A 19,153-nucleotide genomic window follows, 5' to 3' on the forward strand; every position below is an offset into this window, starting at 1 on the left:
CTTTAAGCATCATTAAAATCACTGCTCCTTTAAAAATGATCTTTTAAAAAAAAAAAAAGTTTGCATTGATACATGTCCCCCAAAGCAGTACCTGGGCCCCATACCCTTTTTATTGGCAATAACTTGCATACAAGCCTTCAAAATGGGGACTTTTGATTTTTTATGTTCGGGACCAATAGACTTTAATAGAGTTTGTGGCTCGGGTCCGAACTTTTGTGATGTTCGAGAGTTCTGGCACGAACCATGGGGCATTTGGCCCAGCTATAATCAACATGCTCCTTGCACTGCAGCACAACTTACTGGCTCCTTGTTCTGCTTTTCCCCCACCCAGTCTGAGCTCTGCTGTAGGAAGTGCTTAGGAATAAGTACTTACAATGCTTTTTTTTTATTTTTTATGAGATATATTTGTGAATACAGAACACAGCTTTAAAAAAAGATAGAAAATACCTTCTGAACTGACATTAACACTTAGATCAACCATAAAAATTATATTACATTTTAATGAATAGGTTTAGATCTACTTTAACAGAACTGTTTCTGGGAGGAGAGGTGAAACTGACTATGCTGTAAGTGTCCACTAACCTACTGTTGGGGACAGACACCAGATGGGTTGTATCCAGACATAAGGCTATTTATTTAGAGGGAAGGAGTAGTGTTATCCACGATGTAGAGTACTGTATACCTGTGATAAAAGAATATGCTGCAAGCATATTGCTGATCAGTGCCATCTCAGTGTTACTGTGCCCCGTTGGTGCCATGGTCTGATTGAAGATAGTATGTTCTGTCTCTCCCATAGAAAGATTATCATCCACCGGAAAGAATGCTGCTGCCAATCCTTTCTTCCTGTCTGTTAATATAAAATGTGAGAAGATATTGGTAATGAAGAACAACAACCACTATGGCCATTAACATATGAGATATTTATGTTCACACTCAAAACCGCACAAGAAAAAAATGAGACCGTGTACCAGACCATTCATTTCAACAAAAAACTCAGAGGGTTTTATATGTATTTATACATATTTCCCTAGTGTAGACATCAAAAGCCCTGAGATTGCTCCTGGGCACCTTCATCTTAGATGTCAGCAGCCTCAGCAGACACTGAAGTGACACTCTAAAGAATTCCTCTTCACTCCTCCCCCGTCAGCTCCATAAAAGGATATTTAGGGATGGAGGGGAGGGGGAGAGGAGGTGGGCCAGCACAGACACTAAGGCCTCATGTACACGGGGTGTTAGAAAAAACAAGCTGCAAAGCCACTACCAATGCCAGGAAAAAGCGTCTGTAAAAATGCATTTTAGTAGCTTTTTGCATTGGCGTCAATGCGCGTTTAGACGCGTTTCTCTGCCTCTATTCAAAGTCAATGGTTGCCTATGAGAGCCGTCTCCTGATCCAACTTTCGGCCCATTGATTTGAATAGAAGTCGCATCCAAGTCGGATCAACGTGATCTGACTTGTGGTGTGACTTGTGCTCTTAGGATCTTGAAGAGGAACCCCACGCCAAAATTAGAAAAAAAAATTGTGTGGGGTCCCCCCCAAGATCCATACCAGGCCCTTTGAGTCTTGTATGGATCTTGAAATGGAACCCCACGCCAAAAAAAAAAAAAAAAAATGGCGTGGGGTCCCTCCCCCAAGACCATACCAGACCAATGGTCTGGTATGGATTTTGAGGGGAACCCCATGCCAAAAGAAAACAAAAAATGGCGTGGGTTTCCCCTTAAATTCCATACCAGACCGAAGGGAAGTCACTACTGACAGCTTTGGTCACATCATTAACCTTTAATGAAGGATGTCTCATGTTCTGCAGGCAGGTGGATCCTGGACAAATCTAAACTGTAGGAATGCCCGGTAATCTTCCTGTCTATGCACTTCCAGGGGTTACAATGGTCAACAGCTTCAGGTCTTCAGGCAGGAGGGAGCGTGTAATTTTTACTCTCCCTCCCACAGATGATTATAATTACGCTAACATATGACCCACTTATGATGCCTTCGGGCCTGAGATCTGTCAGGCCCCCATTGGCAAATTATACCTGTGACCTTTCCTTATGATACCTTTGTGCCCTTTATTTTTTGTTTTTTTGTAACTATGCCTACTGGCTAATTTGCATATGCTATACCTTGTCATTAGAAGGTCCCTTCTGGTCTACAGTTGTCTACTCTATATGTGTCTGATAAACCGGCAAGTAGAGCCAACTCCAATGTGGTATTTCTGGCTCTGCTCGCAGTCCATTTGTACTGTTCTCATTGTTTACAAAACCCATTGAACATTGGTTTATATCTCTTTTTAATAAAAATTAAGTAAAATAAAAAAAAAAAAAAAAAAAAAAAAAGAAAATCATATACATTGTGTAGCAAGGTCCCGGACTTCTAAAGACCTAATGGTGACCTCCAGAGTCAGGGATAGCTGACATCCGTCATTGTAGAGTGGGTTACTAGGCATGGTGGGTGTGATGCAAGATTGAGTGATAGGCGCCAGACACTTTTTGAATGCAAAAGAGATTTATTGTCTCTGTGGGAACTGTGGGAGAGCGGGTTAGGGCCAGGACACCCTTAAGTAGATGCAATGATAATTGGCAGACTTCTATAGGTAGACAGCTATACAGTGGAAGGCCTCCAGCCAGACACCACTTCTGTATAGGTAGGACAGCTGTCTCCTATGGCAACAAATCTTGTAACAGTCACTAACGGTAGTTGTACTTAACTTTTGGTAACACTCTCTCACTGTAGGTCTTCACTCGCTGAGCTCCCAGTCTCTCACTAGACTGTCGGACCCAATCACCACTGGATCCCCTGAGCTCTTCCACTTCCATAACTCAGTATCTTCCTGAAGCGTCACCCCCGCTTCCCTGCTGGAACAGCGATGAGGAAAGGAAATGCCGGTAACCAGCATATGTTTTACATGTGATCAGCTGATCACATGGTAAAAGGCCGCTGTGAAGGGCCCTTTACCTCGATCTGTGATCAGCTGTGTTCGAAGGACACAGTAATCACACAGCATGCCCAGTGCGCACCCCAAGGGGGAGTGGAGTTCTGGTGGGACTTCAATAGATGCACTCCCAGAAATGTGTGGCCGCACTGGCCATCATTTGGCTATAGCGTGGTTGGCAAAAGGTTAAATGATTTCCTGCAATATTGTAAATTTGTAACCTTAACCTGGTGTGTTAGAAGATCTGATGTTTTTGGAAAAGGTTGAGGCCAAAACAGAGGACCCTTCCTAATCAGCGGCTCCTACGGGGATATCGCTACACAATGCATTGTACAGCTCTTGCCCATCCCCATACTCTGCACTAAACTAGCTATAGAGCAGTTTTGACATATTCCCATGTAATTTTTATGACTTTGTCCTGCACTGAGGCCACTGCATCTGCTCCTGTTACACAACCCTGCTCTGTATCAGGAGCCAATTAAGCCGCAGACAGACCTATTAATCATTTCCTCTTGTTTGTGCTTATTAAATTTAGGCCAAACACCGTTTCCGCCTGAGATCTAGTAAGTCAGGGAAGAGAACATTAGTATTTTAAGGTTATGCTTTTCATTCACTAATTACCTCATAGAGCATTGTTCTGTTTGTTCTGGGACTAGTGTCCTGTTCATAATAAACAATTTATTACAGACGGGGGGAGGGGGGGGGGGGCAACTCTAGGATGAAATGGGGGAGCTGGTAGAATCTGCATCTATTTTGCATCATCATACAATGCAATTGTTTGAGGCCTGGTTCACACCTATGCATTTAGTGCATTTTCAGTTTTGCAGAAACACACTACAGTCCATTTAACATGGTTTCCTATGGGTGTAGTTCACATCTGTGCATTTTATGGAAAGGGCCAGGGACTTTTTTTGAAAAATGCAAAAATGCACCTGGAAGATGCAAACTGCAATCTGCATAAGTGTAACTCAGGCCTTGATCCCGAACCAGTGCAATGAGTACAGTACCTGTACTAACATGCTAGTGTCCTTACCCCATCACACAAGTACACACACACACACACACGGGCCAATTAATGTAACAAATATTGGGTTGTGGATGGAGAGAAGAGCACCTAACCCTCACTCACAAACAGGAGATGGCTGTAGAATGTTGATCTGGGGGAATCCCCATTCACTTTGGGAATCGGGAAGAATTTCTTTTTCCAGTTTTCCGGACCACAAATTTATAAAGTATTCTTTTATCTCCCTGTGGATTATCTGTGAACTTTAGGTTTTGAAGATGCAGATTCTATTTAATTTGATGTGGAGCTGTGTCTTGTTTCACCTTGACAAAACTACAGTATGTAGTTAGTTAACATACAATCCCTGGAAAAAAGGTAATACACTACACCCAGGGCCCCAGAGCTGCATGATAGACTGGCCATATAAGGTTTACTAGACCATCATGTGTCAAACATTTGCCATTTTTTTCTTCATTTAATAAAATATTTTTTAACCTTTTGTTTTTGTTGCATCTCAGTGCTGCTGATCTTAGGCAGCCTCTTTACATTTGCTTCCGGTCTACATGCATTTCACCAATAGCTGAATAACATTTCTTGGGAAACAAGCACACAGCATTGTCGGGGAGGGCCTGAACAAGAACCTTCATGACTAGGTATTATTTTAATTTAAGCTGACAATGACAGCAAAATGACTTTTGAAATCATATTACCATTAGATTATATTTTAGTGATTGAATTTACATATACTTTAAAGTTGCTGTCTCAGAGAAGCTGGGAGTCCATTTAGGCTGAAAATCATAAAAACCTAACAAACGCACCACAACCATGTGCATTACAGAAGATTGCAAGGTGTTTGTGGCGCTTCCCCATTTGCTTGAATAAGTTGCTGTCAGCAGGATCCCGATATATTGGGATAGTTTTCACTGCGGCTGCAAAGCATCGCGACTATGGCTTGTGAACACCCCCCATTTGCTGCGATTGCAGCTTAAGGGCGGGGGCGCTAAAACCACATTTTTAAAACCCCCCAATTGCACGTCTAATCTCAGCCCTAAAGCAGTGTTCCGGCCCCCCCCCCCCCCCATGAAAAATAAGTCAGCAGCTACAAATACTGTAGCTGCTGACTTTTAATATTAGGACATTTACCCGTCCAGGGAGCCCGCAATGTCGGCAGCCCAGCCGGTTTTCGGATTGGATGTCAGGTGCTGCCACCACCATTCCTGGTAAGGGAACCCCAGCAGTGAGGCCTTTCAATTTCACAGCTGGTTCCCTACTGCGCTTTCTAATTGGCCCGGTGGTGGAGGAAGGAGGGGGGGGGGCAAACTACTGAGGGAAGGGGGACCTGTCAAAAACAGATCCCCGTTCCCCCTCCCCCCTGAAAAGCACAGAATGTGGCACCGGAGGGGGGGGGGGGGAGACGGATAAGCAGGAGTGGAACTCTGCTTTAAGCTGGCCGTAGATGGTTTGAATCTCGCCAGTTCAGCAGGAATCGCCCGAGATTCAAACCATGTATGGGCAGGCTAAATGTACCCAAATTGGTCAATCGATCAACTTGGGGGCAACCAGCCTGCCATATTTTACATTTGCTTATTGTAAGTGGCTGTTATAGCTTCTAGCATTAATCACTCAGTTCTCCCAACAAGTACGGCTTCCCCTGCCTCCCACTGGGAGAGCACAATGGCTCCACGGGAGGGATTTTCCCATCAACACTACCTGTGTTGATGGAGTAATTAAGGAATTGAGCAATTTCCCTTCCTGCAACCTGTGTATGGTCGGCCTTACAGGAACATACTGCTGTTAAGCAGACTTGTATTTTAAGTTTAAAATGACCAATAAGTTCCTTTTTAATCACCGTTTTGTTATACAAATTTGTTTCCCTAAGGACAATACAGGAAAAGAAGAGGATGACCACCAATAAGGTGTATGGATACAATCACAAAAATTATGAACATGCTTTTGCGAAGACTTAAAGACTCAAACAGAAAACAGACAATTCTTGAGAAACACTATCCGTGCGGTCACTAGTAATCAACTTGAAGGCACTTATTAATAATAACATTTATCAAGGACCCGACAAAAAATGTTGGGAGAAATCACCCCAGGAGGTACACAAATGCAATTTTTAAAAACACCATAGAGACTCTAACTCCCCCGCTCTATCAAAAATGAAATAAAAATCTGGATTTGGTCTTCAGGAAAAAAATCTATTAGATATCTGCTCAGATGTTCAACAACCAAGATGGTCAACGTGGTTGTGTCATAAGTGCATAGATACATTTATGTGCTCATTATGGAACCACGGCTGTCATCCACAGTCCAGAATTTGGTTTTACTGTCAACCACCTGAATTTTAGACTGACCATCCTGGTGCATGGGTTCAACAATTGCAGATCACCTCTGTTCATAATGAGACAATTTGACCAACACATTTGCTTCATTCTGCTGAACCCAAGTTTAAAATCAAACAAGCATTTTATATACATTTGTTTATACACTGAATGGTGGTGCACCTGGTAGAACGTGTTCAGTTATGAAGGCAGGGTCTGGGAAGAAGGCCCCATCCCCAATCACATTGCGATCGTAAAGTCCAGGCCGCTCTGGGAAGCGAGTTTGCCGCACTCCGTGGTAATTTGTTGACTTTGGCTGAGTTTCATACAGCAGTTTCTTTGGGACTGAAAGGAAACAGAAGAAAAAAAAATAATTAAAAGCAGTTTAAGTATCTAGTCCATAAAGTCCTAATCATATGGACCATTAATATATAACAAAGTTTATTTTTGTTACATTAGATTAAATTCCATTTGTTAGACACCAAGAGTGCAGCATCTGTCCAGTCATCCACAATTCATGTATAAGGCATAGGAGCTACAAATAATACCGGTCACATATGTTACATCTATTACTCAGTCATAATTCTTTATTACAATCCTTTGATTAGGTCTTGCTATATTGCCATATGCATGTCTCCACTTTTTAGTAATAATTTTGTTCTGATTGCCAAAACAAATCAAGCTGTACTTTGGATGACACAAGCTGAACTCCAGACAGCTAAATACGCAGTTGAAATATATATATATAGAAGCGGTTTTACCTGCCAAAGAATTTGCATTTCTCTCCATGCTGTTGTGACTCCTGAGTCATGCACAGCCAGTCAGACAGCATAGCCAGGTTGGTGACCTTACTTTTTTCTACTGCAGTTAGCCAATACAGCTAGGCCACCTCCAGGAATTAAGTCAGCCTGTTGCTTTGCCTTGCAGTGACAGTGCACAGGTTCACTTTAAATAAGAACATTCTTATAAAATGTATGATACGTGAATAGATATTTTTTTCTTTTAAGGTGCATGTCCAACGAAAAAATTTTTTTTGTTTTGGATAGAGTGGGGAAGAATAAGGACCCCTGTTTTTCTTGCTATCCAGGGTTCCGTGACTTCCTATCCTGATGACAACAGTTTACCAGACCAGAAGTGAGGGGGAACTCCCTGACATTACTAAGGAAAATCATTTTATATCTATCCATGTTATGCCGTGTACAGATGAGCAGACTTTTCGATGGCTGAACTCCGAAGGACTTTCACAGACTTTCGACGGAGTTCCGTCGAAACGGACTTGCCTACACACGATCACACCAAAGTCCGACTGAGTCGAACGTGGATGACGTACGACCGGGCTAGAATAAGGAAGTTCATAGCCAGTAGCCAATACCTGACCTTGCGTCGTTTTTCGTCCGTCGGACTAGCATACAGACGAGCGGATTTTTCGACTGGACTCGAGTCCGTCGGAAATATTTGAAACATGTTCTACTTCTAAACTCCGTCTGATTTTTCGACAGCAAAGGTCCGATGAAGCACACACACAATGAAATTGTCCAGTGGATTCGTTCCGTCTGACCTTTGCTGTCGAAAAGTCCGGTCGTGTGTACACGGCATTAGAGTAGAGGAAGGCTAGAACCTGTGTTTTTATTCCTAACTAGGTCTCTGTTAAAGCAGACCCTTACTTGCATAATATTGCTTCCACCCACCTCCTTTCACACCATTGCAACATTTTTTTTCTTTCAAGAAGGTAGCTGGCACCTTTTCCTTACTCGCAGCCTTCTAAAAGGTACCCATGTCATCCATCCCAGGAGGCTTCAGGGCAATCTAGAACAGACGTGCATGCACAGAGAGCATCGCCAAGGGACCAAATGCAAGAACCCGGAAGGGACAGCTGGCTTCCCATAATATAGGAAGAGATGAGGGATTGATTATTACGGTGGAGTGGGTGCCCTCTGAAGAGCGTTCTGCATTCAGATCGCTTTTTAGAGAGACTGTTATATAGTCTCCTCACCACCTGATTTAAAACTATAATGCTGCACTACAGCTCCGCAATCGCGTGCATCGCATGTAGCTATGGTGCCAAACTATTGAGCTCAATGGGCAAGTTTGACAATCAGTGCCACTTGTCAAACTTTTCACTGTGAGTTAAAATGCCACAACTGTGAAGCAAAGCTACTGTGTATAAACAGCCCTGGCCGGCTGTTATTTTTACAGTTCGGATGGGCAACAAAACCGTGACTTAATCACCATTTTTTACCACCCCTCCAACTTCTCATCTGAAAGACTGAAGAGGAGGATGAAAGAGACAGCCGACCCCCTTAATGACAGATAAAAGAAAAATGGAAGGGCGGGACAGGACTTGTAGGAGGAGAGTGGTACAGGAGAAGAGGACAATGGTGGATTAGCTAGGGCTGTAAGTATATTAATGCAGCATTGAAAGATGACAAAGGTAAGTGGCATATTAGGAGGATTTTTGTGGGCGAGGGTAAAGTTCCTCTTTAAAAAAATTCCCCCAGTCCCTGTCTGGTAACACCATTGTGAGTAGCAGCACAGAAGAGAAGGTCAATCTCTCCAATGGAGCCACCGACAGGAGTGAAACCTCAACAAGAGTTCTAACCCTTTACTACTCTATCCAAAACTAGAAATAACATTTTTGGCATGACATTCATTTTAAATATGCCAAAATGTTAAAATGCACAAGCGTTTCATGTAGCAAGAAATTTGGAAAACCGCTTAGTCTTTACTTTGCAAGCTCTTAACATTTTAAATTCGAGAAATCAGATTTCCTTCCACAGTCTGTGTGGTTCTTGACCCCTTTTCCTTGGAAACGTCTGCCGCACCAGTTTATGGGGATGCCAGACAATGCTCCCTTTGTGTTCAGACTAAATAAACTCCTTTTGGTGATTACACAACCGATTCCAAAAAGCAATTTGCTTTGACTCACATTGTGATGTTTGGAGAGGGCACAATCCACAATGACGCTTTATAGAAACAATCAAGATCGTACAATTACTTGAATTGCCTGAACACAGTAAAAAAAAAAAATTAATTTTAATTTTAAGAAAATCAGAGTAATGATAATGGCAATTTCTTTTTATCCTCGTTTCCTTTTATTTCACGGTGGGTGAGTCAACTAACTACAGCCACCAAAGAGCAGCCATTTTGCTTTGAATCACTACACAACTTATTGTATGCCAAGGAATGATATGCATTACTGCTATGAATTTTATTTAGCAGGGGTAACAGGGGGTAACAGGGGTCACAGACTAGGCCTCGTTTGTCTAAGTGCCTGAAATAGGATCTATACCAACTGTCTGTATCACACCAATCCAGCAAATTTAGTTCAGTCTTTAATTTTCCACTTATCTTTTTCCATTGCAGGTCTGTATGTGATTAGTTTTTATAAGAGATCACGTTCCGTTACGATTTTAGACTCTTTTTTAGAGAAATCAGGCCCCATGGCCGATGCAGCAGGTTAGTCTGCTATCAGATCTAAAAACTATGAAACATCTCTTATTAGTGCAATGTCAAATCAACCAAGTAAGCCAACATTTTGGGGCCATGTAGGGTCTCTTCCACAAGATGATATAGGGTCACTGTCGCCTTGAGGAAGGCACCCTGCAAGGGCCTTGAAACGTGATGTCTCATTTAACTGTGGTTTATGCAGCGCCATCTGGCACAGTCACTACAACCACCCATCTGTTACCAAGGTCAAACAGGAAGGAGTGTAGCCCTCATCTTCTAATTAAAGGTTATCAGATCATAGCTTGATGGATGGGCTTGATTATTATGGTGTCTGGAGGAAAAACTGTTATTCTTCTTAAATAAAGCTGTCCATAGATGGATCAAAATTTGGCAGGCCAATTTTTAATTCATCTATGGCATTATTCCCGTTCAACAGAGGTCTAACAACATTTGTAAATTTTAATTCAATCAGCAGCTGCAGCACTGCTCAGTATACTCTGACAGTAGAGGAGTTTACGCTATCAGTATACAGTAACACAGTGGGGAGGATACTACATCCATCTTGCTTGCGTAGATGAGGGAATCCATTAGTTTTTTTGTTTTTTTTCAGTCAGCCCACTGGTGACCCATCTAGTCTCTCTCTATTCAAGCTGTAGTCCTTCAAGCTTTGATAGAATTCAAATAAAAATTCTCAATACATTAGATAACTTGTTGAATATTGTTTGAAAGTACCTCAAAATTACGTTTTGCTTTTTAAATGCAGTGAATGGACTTTTTTGAATGAAAACCACATTCACTGGTTTTTGTTTGTTTATTGGGGAAAACATTTCCATCCGCCTTCAAATTTTCTCAACACTGAGGTTGAAAATGAACCTTGGCTTGACCCCACTAGTGATTAGAAAATCAAACAGCTTTAACATAGACCTTGAATCACAATGCAAGATCTGCTTATTTCTTAGCCCCCATCTCAGAAAGTTAAAAATAAACTGTGGAGCTCAGGAGTTCATTCTCCCAGGATGTGGGGTACTGAGCTTCCCAGGAGCTAACGGAGAGGCCCAGTGATGCCTACAGGTAAATGTAATTAGTTTTTTTTTTTTTGTTTTTTTTTTTGAGGGGGGGGGTGCTAAGTAATAAGCAGACCTTCTGTTTTTATTCAAGGCTTACTTTAAAAGTGATTTTTGCTGCATCAGGGGAGCCAAAAGGGATGGGTGCAACATCTGCCAACAGGGCCACTGATAAGGCAGTACAGCCAGGTCTCCTGTACTGGGCCCAGGACTTATTAGTTCAAAAGGGGGGCCCCAGGAGAGCCAGCAGTACTGCCTTATTGCTGACATGTGTGCCCCATTTGCAATGCTGCTGGCTTCTACTTTTCTTTTCTTCTTCTGGCTACATTGCTGGAGTATTGATTCTAGTATCTGTGCCCTCTTACTCCTGCTATTTGGGACCCATGTGTGCCTCTTTTCTCTGCAGTGCTGCTGTTTTCCCTCCTCTCCTTTCCTGCTGGGAGCTGCGGAGGGCACAAATTTGATTTGAATGAAAGTCGGGATCATCATGTTAACTGATCTGACACGTGACTTGTGTTCTGAAGATCTTGAGGGGGACCCCATACCATTTTTTTTTCAATTTTGGTGTGGGGTTCCCCCTCAAGATCCATACCAGATACAAAGAGCTTGGTATGGATTAGGGGGAGGTTGGCTTGAGGTTTCCTCCACACCAGAAGCAGCGGAATTGTTTTGAAGAGCGAGGAAAGACACAGCTCCAGGTGAGTAGGTCTAGGTGTGGTTAGCTGGGGTGGGACGCCTCATGCAGGTACACGCCTCGCCTTACCTGCCATAATCAGCCAAAATTAAGAAAATGGCTGCACACCAGCATAATGAAAGTCCATTTTTTGAGTGATATTAAAAGTGCATGACACACATCACAGGCACATCAGCTGGTAACAGAGGTTGACGCGTTTCACACAACTGTGCTTACTTATGAGTAAGCACAATTAGTTATGTAAAACGCGTCAACCTCTGTTACCAGCTGATGTATCTGTGATGAACTTTAGTTATGTTGGTGTGCAGCTATTTTCTTCATTTTAAAGGAATTGTTTTGATTGGCTAAAGGACAAGTTGCAATCATCTTAGAATCGGATCAAAGTCAATCCGCTCATTGAAGTTGCATGGAAGTTGGACACGAAGTCGCAAGGCAAAGTTGGATCAGAAGTCATACAACTTTCGTGTCAGATCAGTGTGAACATAGCCTGAGGCTGTAGAGAAAGGGACTGTCCTCAGTCACTTTCAGCCAGAGGGGCCCTGCCACGTAGGCTGTATGGGGCCCCAAGACTTCTAACAGCAGCCCTGCAGAAAACATCTTGTATTGATTAAGAAAAATACAAGGTGCTCTCTGAATGGCACCCATACCAAGTAGGCGGCTCCCTGTGCTTACTATTCTGCAGAGCAGGCACTCGACAAACAATAAAAGATAGTGAGAATCACTGTAGTAGTGGCAGCTACTATAGCAATCCTCCATTTCCACAGGGATTGTCGGAACTAGTTGGACCAATGTCACTATGTAAAAAATAAACCTACCTGGAATTCATCTTTAACAGTTATGAATGCAATAATATAAAGGTTGGAAAAAAGGCTTTGTGCAGTATAACACTCTTGATAGTTAAAATATGATACCCTCATTCTGAAAAGAGAAGGAAATTTGGACAGAGGCATTAGATTTCAAAAGAGGGACAGCCCCTCCAAATGAAGGACGGTCGGGAACTATGGGCAGTAGAGCATTTTTAGATCTGATGATACAATGGAACCACATATGGGACATCATGTGCAACTTGTGTGGTCTTTGCATCTCTCTTCCCACCATAGAAAACAACACTGTGCACCCCTGTTTCTTCCTTTTATATGTGATAAACTTCTTATGATGGCATGATTATACTGGCACCATACCGCAGACCACCAACATAGCTGCTCGTTAGATATGGTATAAAAACCACTCAAATGTCTCACCAAGGCTCTGCTAGCTGGAGTCTCATTAAGCTGTGGTAGCAGAAACAAGGCGCAGACAAACAACTCCACTGCGTGCAACATACACAAATCTCTGGGAAAAGGTCCATGCTACAGTATATAAAAATAGTATATTCCTGCTTATAAACACTTCTTGCTCTATAGCTTTTAAGAAATGAACAACCAATGTTACATATGTTGAACATTACAAAGGCGGAGAGGAAGCCAGCCTTTGCTTCCCATAATTGAAGCGTGTAGAGTGCATTTTCAGGAAAGCCATCTTTTCATCAGAATAATAATGAGTAACCCCTAACTTGCTTTGCAATTTTATTTAAAGGGCACCCGGTATAGTTTGGAAAACTAAAGATGCCCCAGTGTTTTTGAGGTAGGAACCACATTGGGGTCAATTCTCTAAAGGTTACCGCATGAAGGTCACGTGACTCATTTTTTCAAAAATATCGCATGAGATAATAAAAGAGTCAATTCACCAAAGTAAACTATCGAATGTTGGATAAATACCGCACATTTGTTAAAATAGTGAGATAAATACCGCAAAAAAGGAGGAGATAAGTCAATTCACTAAAAAAACGCATACATATTTATCACCTGATGTTTGCGGTGTTTTAGAAACATACAAAACAACAATTAGAGGAACTCTGCACTGAACAAGGTTAAAAGCATACAATTTATCAGTGTGAAAATGTTCTCCTCTGAGCTTAGGAATAAAAATAAATTGTAACATTTCATCAGAGGAAGATTGTTTTGTGAATGAAAGCACCATTGAATGTTTTCATAGTTTCACAATATTGCTGTGTGCCTTCTGCTGCAGTATTATCCTGCTAAAAAAAATTAAAAAATTGGGAAAAACACAATGCCAAAAATAAACACAAAATGTAAGTGCTAAATATCGCAAAACATAAATATTTAAACGCATTTGGTACATAACACTTTTTTTTAGTGAATTGACTACTTTAAATAAATACGATAAATACAGCATGAGTTATTTTAAACTCAAAAATTCATGCAGTATTTATCTCTTAGTGAATTAACCCCTTTGTGTTTTAAAAAAGTCCTGAAATGTAAAACGTTATCTTTTAATCACATTATGCACAGTAAAACTTTGGGCTGAGAAAAAAGCCTACAATATCCAGTTCAAAAGTCTTAACTGAGGGTCAGGAGCCAGTCTGAGTGGTTCCTAAACATGTGACCAGCATGGCATGTAATCACATGAGGTTTATTAGTACACAAACCTCTGCAGTCTCCAGCTGTCACAATTATTAGACCTCATGCACATGGACGCTTACCAGCTCCTGTGTCCTGAGCTATAAAATCCATGGCTCTTGGAAACATGCCACATACAGCCGCCAATACAAGTGCATGGCTGTACGTGGCCCATTCTCAGGAAACATGAGAAGTATGTCACCAGCACACCATGGACCTCCAGAATGGGTCCAAAGTTTTATTCAGTGATCATATCGTAGTTAGCTGGGGGGGGTCACATAACTAATTATGTGACCCCTGGCTAATGACCTAATTGCTGAAAAAAGCTTTAGACCTATTCTGGAGATCCTGGGTGTGCTGGTTACATACTTTTCACTTTGAATGTCTTCGGTTTCCAGTCGGTAGTTGCTGCAGTTCCCACTTACATTTACAGGAACATGTGCATTGGGCATATTGGTTTAAACTTGTGCTTGGGAAAAGGCTGATGGCTTCCGTATTTGGCAATTACCGGTGCATACGTGTACAGCACTTCATGAAAGTGGTGCGTTTCGGAAGAAGCAGTGTATGCACATGCATGGGGAAATGCTGATGAAGAGGCCATCAGCATCTACCCAAGCATGGCTATGTACCAACATTGCATTGGTGGCTGTACGCTGCACCTGCAGCTCACCAGGTGCCAGAGAGTACCAGGGGTTTTACGACTCAGCACATAGGAGCTGCTAAGTTTCCATTGTAGCAGGGCGGTACCTTGCCAGGATCCAGGTCTAATAAACAGCCAGTTCACTAATAAGTCAGCTGTGTTCTGGGCTTTAAGTAATCACTAGACCAAGGCTCTAGGCTCCCAGTTGGAGAAGACTCCACCCTGCAGACAGGAGGTCTGGGCATGGGAGTCAGTAGGGCTTCACCTAGGAGAGAGGTGGGAGCCAGTGTAGCACGAGGCTACTTGCTGTACGCACAGAGACCCTAAAGTGCAAGGTCTGAGCTGGAGAGCTGGGTTTACAAGCCAGGAGGGCTGAAAATCGTTTACTTTGGTAGCAGGACTGAAATACTGAATACCCCTGCGAGGGAATCTTCTGTGTTTGTTTTGAACTTTCTTTTAAATAAAACCGGGCAAAACCAGCCCTGAAGCGGATAAAAGCGAGTGGTGGTGTCCTTAAAGTGCTACACTTGGAGGGAACCCCTGACACCATGTACATGAGGTCTTCCTTACTGTGTCCAATTCTGAAATATTATATATAATAATTTAATGTGTGAATTATCTACTGTGGTCCTTTTTTGACAATCAAACTGTTCAGAGTCTTGCCACAGGTTGACTGGAAGATTAGCCTACAGATACCAACGGCAGGTAAATACAAATTCCATCTGCTGAAGATGGGCTTATTTAGTAAAAGAAGAACAATCAGCTATCTGATTTCAGCTTACAAATTCAAATTGCTAATGATCACCTGAAATCCTAAAGAAAAAAAAATGGATGACTTCAATTACAACATAGATAAAAAGAAACTATAGTAGGTTTAAAAATGGTGAGACCGAGAGCCAGTGAGGTCACCAGGAATCAAATATACCTTGTTGGCACCTAACAAGAAGGCTCTATACACACTGGACTTAAAAAGTCTGATCTCTTGGCAGTAAAAAACACTCACATAAAGCATTTTTTGTACAAAGTTTCCAATTAGAAACGTGAACCAGAAGGGTTTTTTTTCCTCCCGCTAAACGTTCAGCTCGAAATATGCCGGTAATCATCTTAATGTGCATGAACACACAAGAAAACATTGAGTAGCTTCTACAGGCAGAACACAAAACTCCTGTAGCAGCAACATTTTTTAAGCCAGTGTGCATGGAGCCGAACAGTCGTCTTATCAGGAGCCTTGCCTCAAGAATTACCCTCTTTCCTCCCAGTTCCCCATGAAGTAATACATCACTGTCAGCGATGAAGAACCATTAGCATGTTTTAAAAATCCTCAGATCACACTTTTGGTCATTTTTCATGGCCAGCAGTTGATAGTCAGGATGCCTGTCATTGCTTTGTCCGGCTATCATGTTAGACTAATAATCAATGGAAACACTGAGTGACTGGCTTTGTAGTTGGGAGAATAAGGTTTCCTAATATGCAACCCTTGCCCCCAGATACCATTTTAAACTCTTGACATTTAAATTGGAAGTTCATAAGCTAAGCTTTGCCATTTTTCCATATGTTGACATTTGATTTTGCATAGGATGGATTTATATTACATTGCATATTTACACGGACAGCCCAATTTGTAACTTGACCTAAAGTAAGCCCTCACTCACTTTTACTTCTTTATTGCATTGTTGTTTTCTACCACCCCCTCCCACCCACCGCTCGCCGCTTTCTGCTTTTCAGCTTTTTGAGGGGATACCCCTTTCTGCTGAGAACAACCTGCACATCTGCCTTTCTCAACTAGGCAAGAATGATGCCTCCCCACCTGAAACCTTCTGGGATTCCCCAAATCAAGGCTTTGGGCTATGTAGAACACATGCATGTGCAGCGGAGCATCATTGGGTGGCCGGCTCCTAAGACCCAGAAGAGACAGCTGAAATGGAGTGGTGATATCAGCAAAGATAATGATGATGGTGCAGTACCCAAAGTGCAGTGTCTTTTGGTGGATTACAGCCAGCAGGACAGCACTGGAATTGGTGATTATGTTATTTCAGATTTACCCAGCAAAGTTAACCCAGGGGGAAAGAGGGAAAGGACGGCTGGGAGTTCCTCTTTAAAAGTGTACGTATAGCCAAAAGCGTCTTTATAGTTTTGCATAAAATAGTAAATTATTAACACCCATCAGGTTTTTTTTTGTTTTCTTTTTTTAATTTTGCTGTTCACTGTACACCGCTAGGGAGATTTCCATTTGCTTCCTGACCTGAAGACACAAGAAGTGAGTGGTAAGATAGTGTCTAAAGTGAGATTTAAGCCTCTCTTAAAACATTGGTCACGAAGCAGGTGTTCACACTGGAAGATTTCCCATCATCTTATTGCGTTGACCACTGTAACATTTTGGATTTCCCACTACTGTTTGTTGTGGTGATGATGGTTATAGTTTTGGGTATAGATACATTTTAGGTTAGAAAAGTTCTGCGTTGCCCCATTGCCACCAAACAATGTTGCAAACGTCCCTCCAGCTGTCATTTTTCAGTGGAGTCTGATTGGCGGTCATGGGCAACAAAGAACTGAACTGGTAGTTAAAAAGCCCTCCAAAAAAGACACAAGCAGCAATAAAAAAAAAAACAAACATTTTTTTTCAGTGTGGAAAAATAAGAACCTCTGTCAGGTTTATTCTAATATCTATTGTATGTTCCACTCAATGACATTCCCTCACACTTGTCCTGATGATGACAAACTGTGTGCCACTACGACAGTAGGTGAGAAGTGATCTTCTTCGTGGGGACACAGACAGCAGCATTAACCTGACCTAGGTTCTAACTCCATCCCAATCCATCTAAAGTATGTAGAGTTGAGCTTTAAAGTGTTACTAAACGCACAACAGTAAAATCAGTCTGTAAATGCAGTAAAGCATGCTTGTTATACTCACAGAGGAACCTAAGGAGTTAATCCTCCGCATTATGTAAAAAGGCTGTTTGATCCTGACTTCTCTGATCCTCCCCTCCTTCCACAGTGCCCAATCCATCTCCTGATAAGACAGAGCCTTTGGAGTCACTCTGCACATGCTCAGTTTGGTGTGTATTGCTAGAGTTTTTTTTTTTCTTGGAAGGGTGCATGTGATCAGCACAGGGCCAATCAGCACTTTCCAGCAGAGTGTCAGAGGCCCTGAAGCCTTATAGGGCAGTCAGAGGAGAATGGACTCCCCCTACAAGCTTTAACCAGACACTGATAGAAATGACACAACTGCTATATACTGCCGATGAGAAAAGGTATTTAGCAGTTTATATTTACTAAAATAATAGCATGTCCATGTTCTGTGTACTGTGGGAGATTAGAAATGCAGGGTCCTGGGTTTAGTAACACTTTAAGCATAGTGGATCCAAGGGGATCCAGCACTGTCCAGCTTGTAGTGCTGGTCATACTGTAGATATGAGACAATCATTTTGCACTGCAGCCACAGTCTTTCCGCTACCATTTCCACCTCCATAGTATAACTATTTCATTCTGAATATGCATATTTGTGAGCAAATACAGCCAGAAAAAAGACATATTTGCAATGCTGTCTGCAGTTTCAACAGTCATCTGAAGTCTATGGCCCCTTTAAAGATAAAATTCAAAAAGAACAAGGATACTGATCAGATTTACATGCAACTATTGTCCTTATAATATATACATACATTAAAAAGGCTCTAAAATCATCATATATTCTTTTAGTCTATATGTTCCTTTTAAAATCCAGGTACAGTATCAGTACGTTACTCTTGTTTTAAAGTATTTTCTGGTTGCTATAACCTCTCTTTAATAATATATTGTTAAAGAAAAGGCAGCAGCACCCCCGGAAAAACGTAAGAAATGTTACAAAATTGTTCCATTTACCAGCTTATTGCTGTGTCATCATTAAGTTCTTTGCTAAGTCTTCCCCGTTTACAATGACACAATTGTTTGAAGCCTCCGGCAACTGAACCATCCTTAAGACCAACTTATGAATTCCAAGAGTTTCCGCATAGCTTTGTCCTTCACAATGACCTTATGCACCCTGAGTGACACCATGACAGATGGATCTTTATGGATATCCTCAGTCCCACTGTTCCTTCCCATTGTATGTCCTGACTGTGACAAAATCTTACTTGCCTAGTAATGTCCTCAAATGACCCAAGGAGAAGGAAATAGTCTGACCTCCAAGAAAAAAATAGGCTCCACAGATATAGAAACAGAGGGTTTTAATGTAGCAGAAACATTTCTGAGAACTACAGACCTCCAGCAAAGTTAATGAAAACTTATATACAAGAAAAAAAAAATTGGTCTGCCCCATCTTTTTAATAGTTTCTTGTTGCAGATATGAAGACCTCCTTGTGAAATAAGGATGGCCAAAAGTCCTAGTTGCCCCTAGGCCCTAGTCAGAAATTGGTCAATCAATGCAAGATATGGTCAACTTGGGAGTGTACACACAATGGGAATATCGGACAATTATTTTCCATTTTTTTGTTGTTTTTGCAGGCTAGTCTCAAATCCAATAGGTTACTAGACTTACAAAAATTCTCTTAAGACAGAATATAAATTCCCGAGGTGATGTAATGTATTGTAATGTATTTTTTAATTTCCGAGCATGCCCGGCC

The 19,153-nt window shown here is 41.7% G+C and overlaps 1 protein-coding gene across 1 annotated transcript in view; it reads right to left on the reverse strand.

Moving 5' to 3' along the window:
* Nucleotides 1–19,153, reverse strand: part of LOC141139305 (protein eva-1 homolog C-like) — a 419,753-nt gene that overhangs the window by 15,634 nt on the left and 384,966 nt on the right. The window contains exons 5-6 of the mRNA XM_073625284.1: nucleotides 6,435–6,596; nucleotides 683–847 (exon numbers count right to left, since the gene is read on the reverse strand). Coding sequence (XP_073481385.1) covers nucleotides 683–847; nucleotides 6,435–6,596 — 327 coding nt within the window. The remainder of the gene's footprint in view (nucleotides 1–682; nucleotides 848–6,434; nucleotides 6,597–19,153) is intronic.

Source organism: Aquarana catesbeiana, linkage group LG04 (genome assembly GCF_042186555.1).
Source record: "Aquarana catesbeiana isolate 2022-GZ linkage group LG04, ASM4218655v1, whole genome shotgun sequence".
NCBI lineage: Eukaryota > Metazoa > Chordata > Amphibia > Anura > Ranidae > Aquarana > Aquarana catesbeiana.